At 38.3% G+C, this 12,561-nt stretch overlaps 1 protein-coding gene across 2 annotated transcripts in view; it reads right to left on the bottom strand.

The window, feature by feature from the left end:
* Window positions 1-12,561, bottom strand: part of arhgap17a (Rho GTPase activating protein 17a) — a 48,294-nt gene that overhangs the window by 28,682 nt on the left and 7,051 nt on the right. For both annotated transcript variants that reach the window (XM_039665766.2, XM_039665767.2), the window contains exon 2: window positions 6-45. In XM_039665766.2, coding sequence (XP_039521700.2) covers window positions 6-45 — 40 coding nt within the window. The remainder of the gene's footprint in view (window positions 1-5; window positions 46-12,561) is intronic.

The following is a 12,561-nucleotide window of genomic DNA, read 5'->3' as shown; positions in this document are numbered from 1 at the left end:
TTTACCTGTAACAGGTCATCACTGAGGACCTCTGTTTTCTCCGCTCTGTAAAAGAAGTCAACAGATCATTAGAATATTTATATTTAAAGACACAGTTTGGGCAAAGTTTTGTGACAGTATATTAATAATAATACATTATTACTAAATAAAAATATTAAACAAAAGGAAAAAAATGTCCAGGGTGCTCAAGGAGTTCAAACAAGTGTATAATCCCAAAGGTGCTCTTTGGGATCGGGAATTCAATAACATGTAGAAGGAAATCCAAGGCACTCTTCTTAGGAATTGATAAAAAGCCTTTTATTTCATGAAATAGCCAGTCAAATAAAGGCTTTTTATCAATTCCTAAGGAGAGTGCCTTGGATTTCCTTCTACTACATAAAAATATTAATTTCACTCTAATAAAATTACAATACTAATATACAAGGCTTCTTCATTTTTAAACATTAAACCATTAAATGTGTAGTTCACTTTTAAACAAACTTTTGCATGTCATCCAAGATGTCCACGTCTCTCTTTTTTCAGTCGAAAAGAAATTAAGGTTTTCGATGAAAACATTCCAGGATTTTCTCCATATTATGGACTTCATTGGGAACTAAACGGTTCAAGGTCCAAAAGACAGTTTCAGTGCAAACTGCTCAAAGGGCTTTAAACGACACCAGATGATGAATAAGAGTCTTATCTAGGACCTTTTAGTCATGACTTGTTCATTGACTTTGTTCATTTTGATGAATGAGTTTGAAAACGAGAGTCACGAACACTCATCACAGAACAGAGCAAGGCGAGCATTTGAGCTTATAAAACTTAAACTTTTTTATTTATTTTTTAAATGAGCGATCATTTTGCTAGATAAGACACTTATTCATCGTCTGGAATCGTTTAAAGCCCTTTGAACAGTTTGCACTGAAACTCTCATTTGGACCTTGAACCGTTTGGTTCCCATTGAAGTCCATTATGTGGAGAAAATCCTGGAATGTTTTCATCAAAAACCTTAATTACTTTGCGACTGAAGAAAGAAAGACATGGGCATCTTGGATGACATGGTTTTTTTTTTTTAAAGTGAACTACTCCTTTAAGCTTTTACTTTGGTGGAAAATCACAACAAGGCCTTAAAGGACCACTGAAGTGCCATTAAAGGCAGCATTATTCAATTTGTTGACATAAGTTCGGTAAAGCTACAGTTTCCTCCTAATCTTTAACCTTTCTCCTCCTAATCTCCATATCACTTTAAAACACAGCATTTTGTGCAGAATTCAAATGGGTCCGATACGTTACAACTTGTGCTTATGATCCACTCTGTGCCATCATCACTCATTCGCCCCAATTGAAAGCATATTTACACTGAATCGTTCCCTATCCCCTATATAGTGCACTGCACTGTGCCATTCATTATGTAGAAAATAGTAAATGTGTGAACAAGTGACCGATTTCAGCCGCAGCTTCAGCGTCTATTTATAATGTAGGGGACGGGACGCTTCAGATTCTAGAGAACATTTGATTGGACAGAAAATCTGATGAGAAGCTGAAAAACGGAGTGATGTCATCAAAATCACTGATCTATGGTGGTGAAAGTGAGAGACTTTGAATGCTTATATCTTCTAATTGTGAATTTCATCGTTGTTTTGGAGCACACTAGCCTAGATAACAGTAAGGCCTACATTTTCATCCTAAAAGACAAAAAACGTTATATTTATATTTTTTCAACAGCTGGTATACAAGTACCTCTGATTACAAGTGTGGAAAAATTGTTAAAACATGTTGCATTCCAAAATGCATGTTTAAAGTATAAATTGCAGGTTAAATTTCTCATGAAGATGATGCAATAGAGTGCCGAAGTGATGACGCATGGGTTCCCTCGATCGAAAAGCTATGCATTTTCCCCATAGGCTTTTGGAAAATCCCAAAAAATAAGATCTGTGGTCAACAAAGAGTTGTGACCCTTACACGTTTGTGTCTATCATTGAAGCCTATATAAAGCTTTTAAAAACACACAAGCAGACACAATAAAGTTTAAAAACCACAAGCAGGTTATAACTGTATGTTTTATGTCATAGATGAAAACGTGAAAATATTTAGAGGCTTTGTTCACTACAGACCTTATTTCAGGCGATTTAGCAAAATATCGGCCTGCCGATATATCGGTCTGGCTCTACAGCAAACCAAGCCGTTCTGAGACATTGAGAGCAAGTTATTGCACACATTAAGCCTAGTTCACACTACGTGATTTTAAGCCCGATTAAAGCCCGATTTGCAAATCGTCGAGTCGCCGACAAGTCAGGGTGTTATCGCGTGCAAATCGCGGGCGATTAGCGGACGATTAACGCTCGCCAATCCGTTGGTGTGAAAGAGCCAACAACGCATCAAAGACAGCTCGCAGACACCTCGCAGACAGGTCACCGAGCTCAGAAAAATATCTAGCATGCTAGATATCTCGAGCAGTCGCGCGACTCAATCTCAGTGATGTCATGAGTACAGCCAATCATAGCAACGCATGGGTTGAGGACACCAGGTAAATCTTACTTTTTCTTTTTTGCATTTTTTTTTCTCAGAGCAGATCGTCGAGCAAACAGTGTGCAGCACTAGTTTCTGTCTGACGTCCATATTCGCGTGTTATGTTCTTCTCTGCAGTTTCGCGTCATTTCTCGTTCGTTTTATTGCGTGGTTTTTCGTTACAAAACATGGTTTCTAGACCAGATAGAATCGTGTTGTTGTCAACTCGTTATTTGTTTGATTATTTTCAGGATTTAGACCGTACTATAGTACTGAAACAGCTCTCATTGAGTCACAAATGATATGCTCTTATCATCCGATCGTGGTTGTATCTCTATGTAGTGCGTTGTCAACTCGTGTAGTGAGTTACCTCCTGTTGTGGATCAATCACGTTGTGTTGTGTGGTGTGAACAGCTAAACAATTTGAACACTCATGATTTCACTGAGAGCAAGTCATGTAGTGTGAACTGCACAGTTCAGCCCGACATTTTAAAATCATGTAGTGTGAACTAGGCATTAGGAGTAGTGGGTAGTGAACACACCAACACACACAGAGAGAGAGAAAGCAATGGCCAGCCATTTTTGCTGTGGTGCCTGGGGAGTGATTGGGGGTTAGGTGCCTTGCTCAAGGGCACAGTTGTTTCCTGCCACAGTATTGAGACTTGAACTTGAACCAACCTTCAGGTAACCAGTCTGACTCTCTAACCATTAGTCATGACTGCCCCTAAACCTGATCTGACACACCTGTCTGTGATTATCAAATGTTCCTGAAGATCTTAATTAGCTTGTTAAGTTGTGTTTGAGCTGAACTCTGCTGGAAGGTTAATCTCCAGGAACAGGATTGGGCAGAACTGTAGAGTGTAGACGCACAGGCGTCAGTTTGGTTTGAAATGTGCTGGGGACAGAGACGTTTTCTACTCAACCCATAAATAAATGCATCGATCCGCAAACATTTCTTTGAGTTTTTCAATGGCCTAGTGGTAGATCTTTTATCAAGAGTGTCAGAGGTTACGGGTTTTAATCCGCCCTCGGTAGTTTTTCTCTCTCTCATCAAAACAGAATATGTTCACCAGTGGTTACAGTCTATATCAAGCAGGGACACATTTGTGTGCATTTTATTTTGTGATTTCACGCAGCCGCCACTCCGGTGGGAAGAAAACCGGAAGCGTCGCCTTTAATCATAGGACAGTCGTGAACGCCCTACCCTATCTCACGACCAATTCGTACGAATTCGTACGAGTGATTCAAAAGTGGCTAATTCGTACTAATTCATACGACCTCACTCGTACAATTTTGTACGATTTGTCTAAACCCACGTGACGGTTATGTTTAGGGGCGGGGTCAGGGGTAGGTCATTCGTACGAATTCAAATAAATTGGCTAATTTGTAAAATATGTACGATTTAGCTAAATCGTACTAATCCGTACGAGTGAGGTCGTACAAATTGTTACGAATTAGCCACCTCGTAAAATTCGTACAAATTCCCGTGAGATCGGGTTGGAATGCCGTATTCTTGTGTTTAATGTAGAAATTAGTTATTCTAAAAATGTACACTCATTTCTTTCATACTTTAGACTATATACAGTGAAATTCATTTAAAAATAAAATTATTTTTTATATGTAATTAAGAACGTAAAAAAAGAAGCAGGAACAAACTATATACATATCCTATATTGGACACAAGTGTAAATCCCGGTAGCAGCTTCAGGTTGTTTTTCCAAGGCATTAGACACGTTTCCACTGACGGGCCAGGGCCGAGCCGTACTAGTGCGTGCCAGCCGAGTTTCCACTGTGACTTCCGGGGCTTGATTGGGGCTTACTCGGGGCCAACAGCCAGGATTTCTGGCCCGTCGAATACCTTGGGCCAAAGCGGGCCAGATCGGGCTAGAGGCGTGCTCTAGGTAAAAGGCGGAGTTTATTGGTGTTATGGAACGTTATGATCTGAAGCAAGATGCGCATTTCACTTTTTTATATCACGCAAAATAATCGCTGCTCAAAATGGAGAATCGCCTGTACTTGTCTATCGAAGATACCAAAGCTCTTCTGAGCATTTGGGCAGAAGAAAGGGTACAACGTCAATGTGACGGCATGTGAAGAAACAAGGACGTTATAAAGTACTTTGATGCTGAAATTTCTAAGCTAAGCATTCAGCGAGCAATGCTTCAAGTTCAGAAAAGAAATTTAACCCTTTCACACGTGAGTTTAAAATATTCTAACTGACCCCCCAGCATGAGTTTTTCAAGGTGACCGTTATTTAGAACTTGCCACTTTAATGTTTCCATGGTGACGCGTCATTGCTTGTCACGTGACACAGCACAACCACAACAGAGTGCGGAAAGAATGATGATCTGCTTTTATGTCATTTTTCCTTTTTTATTAAAAATATTCATAAATGTATTAGCTATATCATGAAACACTGATATTCCGATTGTCAAATATGGGCAAGTGGATGGGTTTTGTTGTTTAAAGATCTTTATAACGATCGCGTTAGTTGAGCTGTATGCACAATGGACGGCGCCATTTTAGTTTCTTTTTCAGTTCAGAGAATCGGATCTGTTGGATTTACAACGTCAATTCCTCCACTTCTCACGAAATACATGATAGTAAGTGGCTGGTGAACTGGGAGAAGAATAAGGTCAAATGTTAAGCTACTTACACAATGTGTATCTGATATGAATAAAACGTGTCGTCTTATTATAATTGAAAGGATTATTATTGCCGCTTCCATAGACATCAGTGTGTATTTTACAAACTCAAAATCATTGTTTTGCTAGTACTTATGTGTATTTAAATGTCTGAAACCTAAAATAAACATTATGTCGTTGAAAACACTCATAGTTGTGATATATGACAGCACTGAGTGCGTCTGTCTCTGGCTGAGTGCCAGCCAACGCGCGAGAGCAAGTTTGAATTTAGCAGTTGCTCACGTGATGCACTGAACGTTCTAATCACACCGGTGTGATCGTACGCTCCAGGGACCAGCCAAGACTGATCACACCGGTGTGATGGTACGTGTGAAAGGCAGTGTTGTAGTACTCGAGACTCGGACTCATCTCGGACTCAGTCTCGAGACCATATTTTAATGGTCTTGGTCTTGTCATGGACTCGTGTCCATTTGGACTCGGAATTGACTCGTACTCGAACATTTTTTTTTTTTAGGACTCGGAATTATTCCCGAGTCCACTCGAGTTCAATTAAAAATATTTTTCATGATTTATAATGTATGTTAATAAAATATTTCTTTAAATTGATTGACACGCCCAGTGATTTTCTAGTGCGCAACTGCGCATGACAAATTGTAATAAAATTACTTTTAACACCACCTACTATGTGTCCTTTTTACCCTAAACTGATCATATTTTTTAAACTCTAAGTAAATTCAGTAAAAAAAAAAAAAAAGGATTTCTCTAAGTAAATAAAAGTAAATTAGGTAATCAACCCTCACTGGTCTCGGTCTCGACTCGGACTCGACCGTCTCTGGTCTCGGACTCGACTCTCTATGGACTCGGTGTCGACTCGGACTCGAGTGAGGTGGTCTCGACTACAACACTGGTGAAAGGGTTAAAAGTTGCGAGCGCAGTATTGTATTGTATTGGCGACTTGCGAGACAATCGGGACACTACTGCAACCACGGCCGGTGAGTTAATATACATGCCATCTTCCTAACTTAAATAAATACATTCATAATATGTGCTGAAATGGGTTGGGTTGTATGTCGTTTGATCCAGAAAGGCATGTTAGGGGCGGGGTTTAGGGCAGCGCTGCGGGGCTACTGGCCCAGCAGTGGAAACACAAGCCCGGTGCTTGAGGCCTGAGGCCACAGGCTCAGCTCGGCGTTAGCCCTGGCCCGGCCCTATTCCGGCAGTGGGAACGCGGCTACTGTTGTCTATCTGTACTTCCGGGGTTCTTCCCAACGGAGCCTCGCTTTCGATTTCAAAATGGCGGCTGCGTGAAATCAGCATATAGAGTCTCCGCAACGGCGATAGATTGGAGTGCGTGTAATGCACGTCCGAGTGAAGACTGCACGAGCCACAAGAGAACACTGCTTCTGACAGCAGCGGCAACAAGCGCTCAGCTTGATTTCAAAAACAAAACATTTTAGCCCTAGATCTCTTCTTTAAGAGCGAACTAAATTAATGCTCCGCTAGTTGACTGGAGATGTTTTATTTGTATTAGGTACATCCGTGCCTCAAAGTTTCCAAAAGTGGCGGGTACAAAATGACTAATGACGAAATCTGGAGAGGAAGCGTACCCACCGCCCCCACCGAAATTGACGCCTATGTGTAAATGGCCAAGTCTAGGAGTAGCCAACAGCTGACAATCTGTCTGATGAAACCAGCTGTCCAAAATGGCATTTACTTTCCCAGGGAATTTTAGCAGTCCACTGCTGGCCTTGTGAACAAATAGTTACAGCCCTATTAATAGTAAACTAACTTTGACCATGGCACTCTATCCGAGACAGTGAATGTGAGAGGACAACACCAGCTCAGTTCACACACACAAACAATCTATCACTCTACTGTTTCAGAACAATGACGTAGACAGGTTGTGTGACCTCACCTAGAAATAGTCCTCCTTAATTATCTTTTAAATGTTTTGTCTGTGTGTTTGCTACTGTGTAGATCAGATCAGAAAGAATATCACTGTGAATGTTCAATCAAACATACTGTAAGTATGCAGGAAAAACAGAGATAACAGGTGGATGTTTATGATCTGAATGGATTTATGATCCTACAATTTCACATCAACATAACAGTTTGTGCCAATAAAACACTGCTGAAATGTTTCCTGTGTGTGTCGAGTTGGGCCTGTTTCTGCATCTGAATCTTCTGTTATGGCAACGTAATATTCGAAAGCATGGAGGATGTCATCTTACACAATAGTGTAAGCTTGACTGCCATAACCTAAGTATTAGATTCACTTATACTCTGTGTAATCATGCTATTGTTTACAGCTTACACCTTATTTTGCAAGTGTCTTGGAAGTCAGTATCATAAATAATAGGTTTCCTTAACATATAATAATTAAATAATTATAAATGTATAATAAAGTAAATGTAAATTATAAAGGTTAGTTTTCTTTAATTGCAACAAATTAATTTCAATAATACTGATTGTAATGGAACAATAACATGATTGGTTAATTGTACAAGTTACTATATACAATATATACAATTTAAAAGTTTAAGATTGGTAAGATTTTTTTTATGTTTTTGAAAGACGTCTCTTATGCAGACCACAGATTATCAAAAATACAATACAGCAGTAATATTGTGAAATATGATCACAATTTAAAATAACTGCTTTCTGTTTTAATATATAGTAAAATTATGGCAAAGCTGAACATTTAGCATCACTACACATTCTTCAGTTTCACATGATCCTTCAGGTATCATTATAATCAAGAAACATTTCTTCTTATTATTATCAATGTTTAAAATAAAAATGGTTGCACTGCATGATAATTTAGTGGAAGCAGTCATCATTATTATTATTATTATTTGATTAATATAAAATTCAAAACAACAAAAGAAAAACAGTCTTTACAGTCGCTCTTGATTAAATGAAAAAAACAAACCCTTGCTAAATAAATGCACATACTTGCCCCAAACTTTGAGCAGTGTAAACGTGTATAAAATAATGAAAGTAGCTTTAATGTAAAACCCTTAGAATAAATTGATAGTGAAAACAGAAAAACAATATTTCCAGACATCATTATTGCATTGTATGCCCATGTTTCTTCTATTTCCGTCAGTGGTTATGTATAAGATGTTTATTACATGTTATGTTGCTTTATGTGAGTTAATGTTTATTGTCATTGGTATACTTGCCGGTCCTAATCATGAAAGCTCATGCCCAAAGCCAATGAGTTGTATTTCTTTTTATGATAATTGCTTTTTTTGTTTCAATTATTCTAAAATCTCCAAATGAAAAAGCCTTTTGTCATTTACACTCACCTAAAGGATTATTAGGAACACCATACTAATACTGTGTTTTACCCACTTTCACTTTCAGAACTGCCTTAATTCTACGTGGCATTGATTCAACAAGGTGCTGAAAGCATTCTTTAGAAATGTTGGCCCATATTGATAGGACAGCATCTTGCAGTTGATGGAGATTTGTGGGATGCACATCCAGGGCACGAAGCTCCCGTTCCACCACATCCCAAAGATGCTCTATTGGGTTGAGATCTGGTGACTGTGGGGGCCATTTTAGTACAGTGAACTCATTGTCATGTTCAAGAAACCAATTCGAGCTTTGGGACATGGTGCATTATCCTGCTGGAAGTAGCCATCATATAATGGGTACATGGTGCCGGTGGCCATAACGGGATGGACATGGTCAGGCCGTGGCATTTAAACGATGCCCAATAGGCACTAAGGGGCCTAAAGGGTGCCATGAAAACATCCCCCACACCATTACACATCCACCACCAGCCTGCACAGTGGTAACAAGGCATGATGGATCCATGTTCTCATTCTGTTTACACCAAATTCTGACTCTACCATCTGAATGTCTCAACAGAAATCGAGACTCATCAGACCAGGCAACATTTTTCCAGTCTTTTTGTATAGTTTGCAGTTCAGGAGATTGTCTCAAAAACAATTAACTAGGAAGGTTGTGCACTTTACATAATAGATTTATATATAGTTTACTTATAATAATTGTGTTTTTTGACTTAAAATGTTTTTTTTCTATTAAGGACTATGTAATTGTGTCTCAACTTGACAGTACAAAATCCTAATGTGTTGTCTAAACACAAACCATTTATGTTAAGTAAAAAAATGTGTACATCCAGAGGGTGGCACTATAGTGCGAGCCGACTGCCATTTTGCCCGAACTTAATTGTATTGTGTTCAATCTGCTTAAATCTACGAACAACTTAAATTTACTTAATCCGTTTATGTTGGATTACATGATTGATTTGTGTTGCCTTAACTGAAACTGGGCAGTGCTTTTAGTTCCCAGCATGCTTTGCATATGGTTAAGAGAGAATAAATGTTAAAATTAAGTATTATTTTATGGGTTTTTTTGGGAAATTTAGAAAAGGGGAAGACTTGATAGTGTGTAATAGTGTTTAATGTTAAATTACATTGGAATTATTAAACCATTTAAATTACAGTGGGTTACCATTGTGGAGAAGAGTGGAGCATTTTGTTAGCCTGTCAACTGATTTCATTATTTTCTATTGCTTTGGATGAAGGAGCATGTAAATCTTAGCATTTAAGAAAATAGAAAATATCAAGCTAAAGTCTATCAATTTAATTAAATGTCACTGAATCAAATGGAATATACTAAATGGATGAATGAATATAATAAAATGCCTTTGAATCATGTCAGGAAGCCTTTAAAAATTCACGTTGGGACTACTTAAGTTGGGTTATTTAAAATTACACAATTCCATTATGTTGAAGTTACATGAACAAATTATGTTTGCTAAACGTAATCCAGTTATGTGGAACCTGTTGACAAATTAAAATTAACTGAAGCAACTGCCATGTGATTGGTTGAGATAATTGTATTAATAAGAAATGGAACAGGTGTTCCTAATAATCCTCTAGGTGAGTGTATATTATTTACTGTTGCATCTGTCACCAGAGCACTTGAGAGGTAATTATTTACTTTAGGAGGTTTTCTTTTTGTTATCAAAAAAAGTAATAAAACGATTATTGTCATTGTATTTATGAGGAGCAATCAAGCAGAGACGATCAGCATTAGCTTAATTGAGCCTGACTAATGTGGTTAAAGCACAATAGAGTCTGATTCTGTACAGTTTAATGTCTTCCTTTAGTTTGCCATGTTACTCACAAATCTCAGCCTCAGTTTCTCCTACTGCCAAAACTGCACAGTTGTAACCTCGTGACAGTGGAGGACAGCTGCTTTCAATTAACACAGGAGGGTGAGAATAAAGGCCTACAAGACTTCAACCAATCCAGATTGAACTCTAAACATCTTGAGTGGGTCTGAATCAAGCTCTTGATGTCACATGCAAAGAAGAACAGAAAGTAAGAGGTTTCCAGAGCTCAGCAAAAAGAGTTTCTCTGCATGCCTATAGGCTACCAATTGATCAAAATACAGTAAAAACAGTAGTTTTTACAAGCCAAGCCAAGGCTACTTTGAATTGTATGCAAGATTGTTTTGGAAGAAATTTATGGTTTGTATTCCATCCATTGAGCAGTTTTTTTATTTTATTTTGAAGAATATCAAATATAGTTTTGTGCAAGTGAGATGAGAACAGATACTGTTGCAGAAAACAGCATAGTCTGGTGTCTATATTTAAGCAGCATGTACACATATATGTAATATGTTAACACGAATGGAACTCATAGATAATTTCACGAAATTGTATATATATATATATATATATATATATATATATATATATATATATATTTTAAATCGAGTATCGATTGGAACCAAGACTAACTTTTCGTTTTTCCCGGAATCGTTCAAAAGTAAAAATTTCGATTCCTAGTTTCGATATTCACAGTCCGCCGAGCGGAAGAAGAAACCGCTGAACAACACCAACGAAGAAGCGTCTACCGGAAGTGTTGGCATAACCACGCGAGTCGAACATGAGTACCTTACGTCGGCGATCCAAAGTGTGGCTTCACTTTTCTAAAAATAAAGAAATCTCGGCAAAATGCAAAATTTGTGACAAAAGGAGTATTTTTACAGAAGGAGTATTTCCTTCAGAAAGCCCGTTGGTTAGCAAGGTTAGCTAAACTTTTTTGACCCTGCCTCTTAAAAGAATCAGAATCGAGAATCGTTAGGAACCGGAATCGAAACAAGGAATCGGAATCGGAATCAGAATCGTTCAAATTCAAACGATACCCAACCCTAATATATATATACATACAGCATATATACGGTATATATATATATATATATATATATACACACACAAGTCTAATTTGTAAACTGTATCTGTATGCATTAACTACATTGTAGTTAAATGTCTACAACTACAAGTGTTTAATGACATGACAGCAGATCAACATCATGTATACACATTATCCCATTTCACAACACAAATATTTGTCCGAAGTAAATGAGTGGGGTACAGAAGATTAAATGCAGGGATAACGCCGAAATCCAGAAGACTAAATTGCTATGTTTTTTAAAATAAAAAGAACACCATTTTCAATTTGCTGTGTGATTTACGTTGTAGAGCAAAACGTCATGTTGCGTTACAAGTTATGTTTACCACAGACCAGTGGTATAGGAACCAGTGGTGAATTAGTCTTCCGGGTTCTGACGTCATCCCTGCAACGCTCTATTAAATCCTGTCTAACACTACAACAACTTTTCCAAACTTTCAAAACTGAATTTCGAAAACAAATTACAAATGCAGTATTAAAGGGATACTTCAGGATTTAGCATTAAGCTTTGTATTAGTAGAACACCTGTAGTATTTTCTAATTACCATGCTTTCCACCCTCATATCCCCCTGAGACGAGAGATTTATGTATTTTTTGTCTGGAAAAAATCCTCTGATGATACAAAAATCATCATTTTGCGTCATCTGAGGATTTTTTGGCCAGAGGCTAAAGACTACAGTCAGTAGTTGGGCTGTCCCGCATGTTCTCAACCCGCCCATAGAGGGTGGGATCTCACTCACAGAATGAACACAGTCGGCCATCTTGTTTTGGAAGCTAAGCTAGCAGGCTCTTGTTCTGTGAAAGCTGAGTAGTAGGGGTTACCATCCTCTTTTTCCTGGACATGTCCGGCCGTCAATATCTGGGATTCAGCTTTTGATTTCTGCAGTCGCCATTTATTGTTTACATGTGCAGCTTTTGTTTCAATCTAACTGAATTCATTCTGATTGGTGGATCTGAATGTAGTGTTTACATGAATGCTAAACAAGAGATCGGTTGATGTGCGTTTTAACATTGCTAAGAAAATTCCCGCTCCTCAGTGATACGAGGCCGGTTCATCTCACAGGTGTCGTTCATCGGTAATCACGCCACCGGCCTCGTGCCGTTCTCCCGCGGCCCTCACTCGTCCTGCTCGCCACAGTAAACATAATGAATGGCGAAGTAGAACGCAAAAGCCGAATTCCGGACATTTTGGG

The sequence above is a fragment of the Pimephales promelas genome, chromosome 17, assembly GCF_988280905.1.
Source record: "Pimephales promelas chromosome 17, fPimPro1.hap1.1, whole genome shotgun sequence".
NCBI classification, from domain to species: Eukaryota; Metazoa; Chordata; class Actinopteri; order Cypriniformes; family Leuciscidae; genus Pimephales; species Pimephales promelas.
The sequence above is the reverse complement of the archived record's forward strand: the minus strand, read 5'-3'. Positions and strand labels throughout refer to the sequence as shown.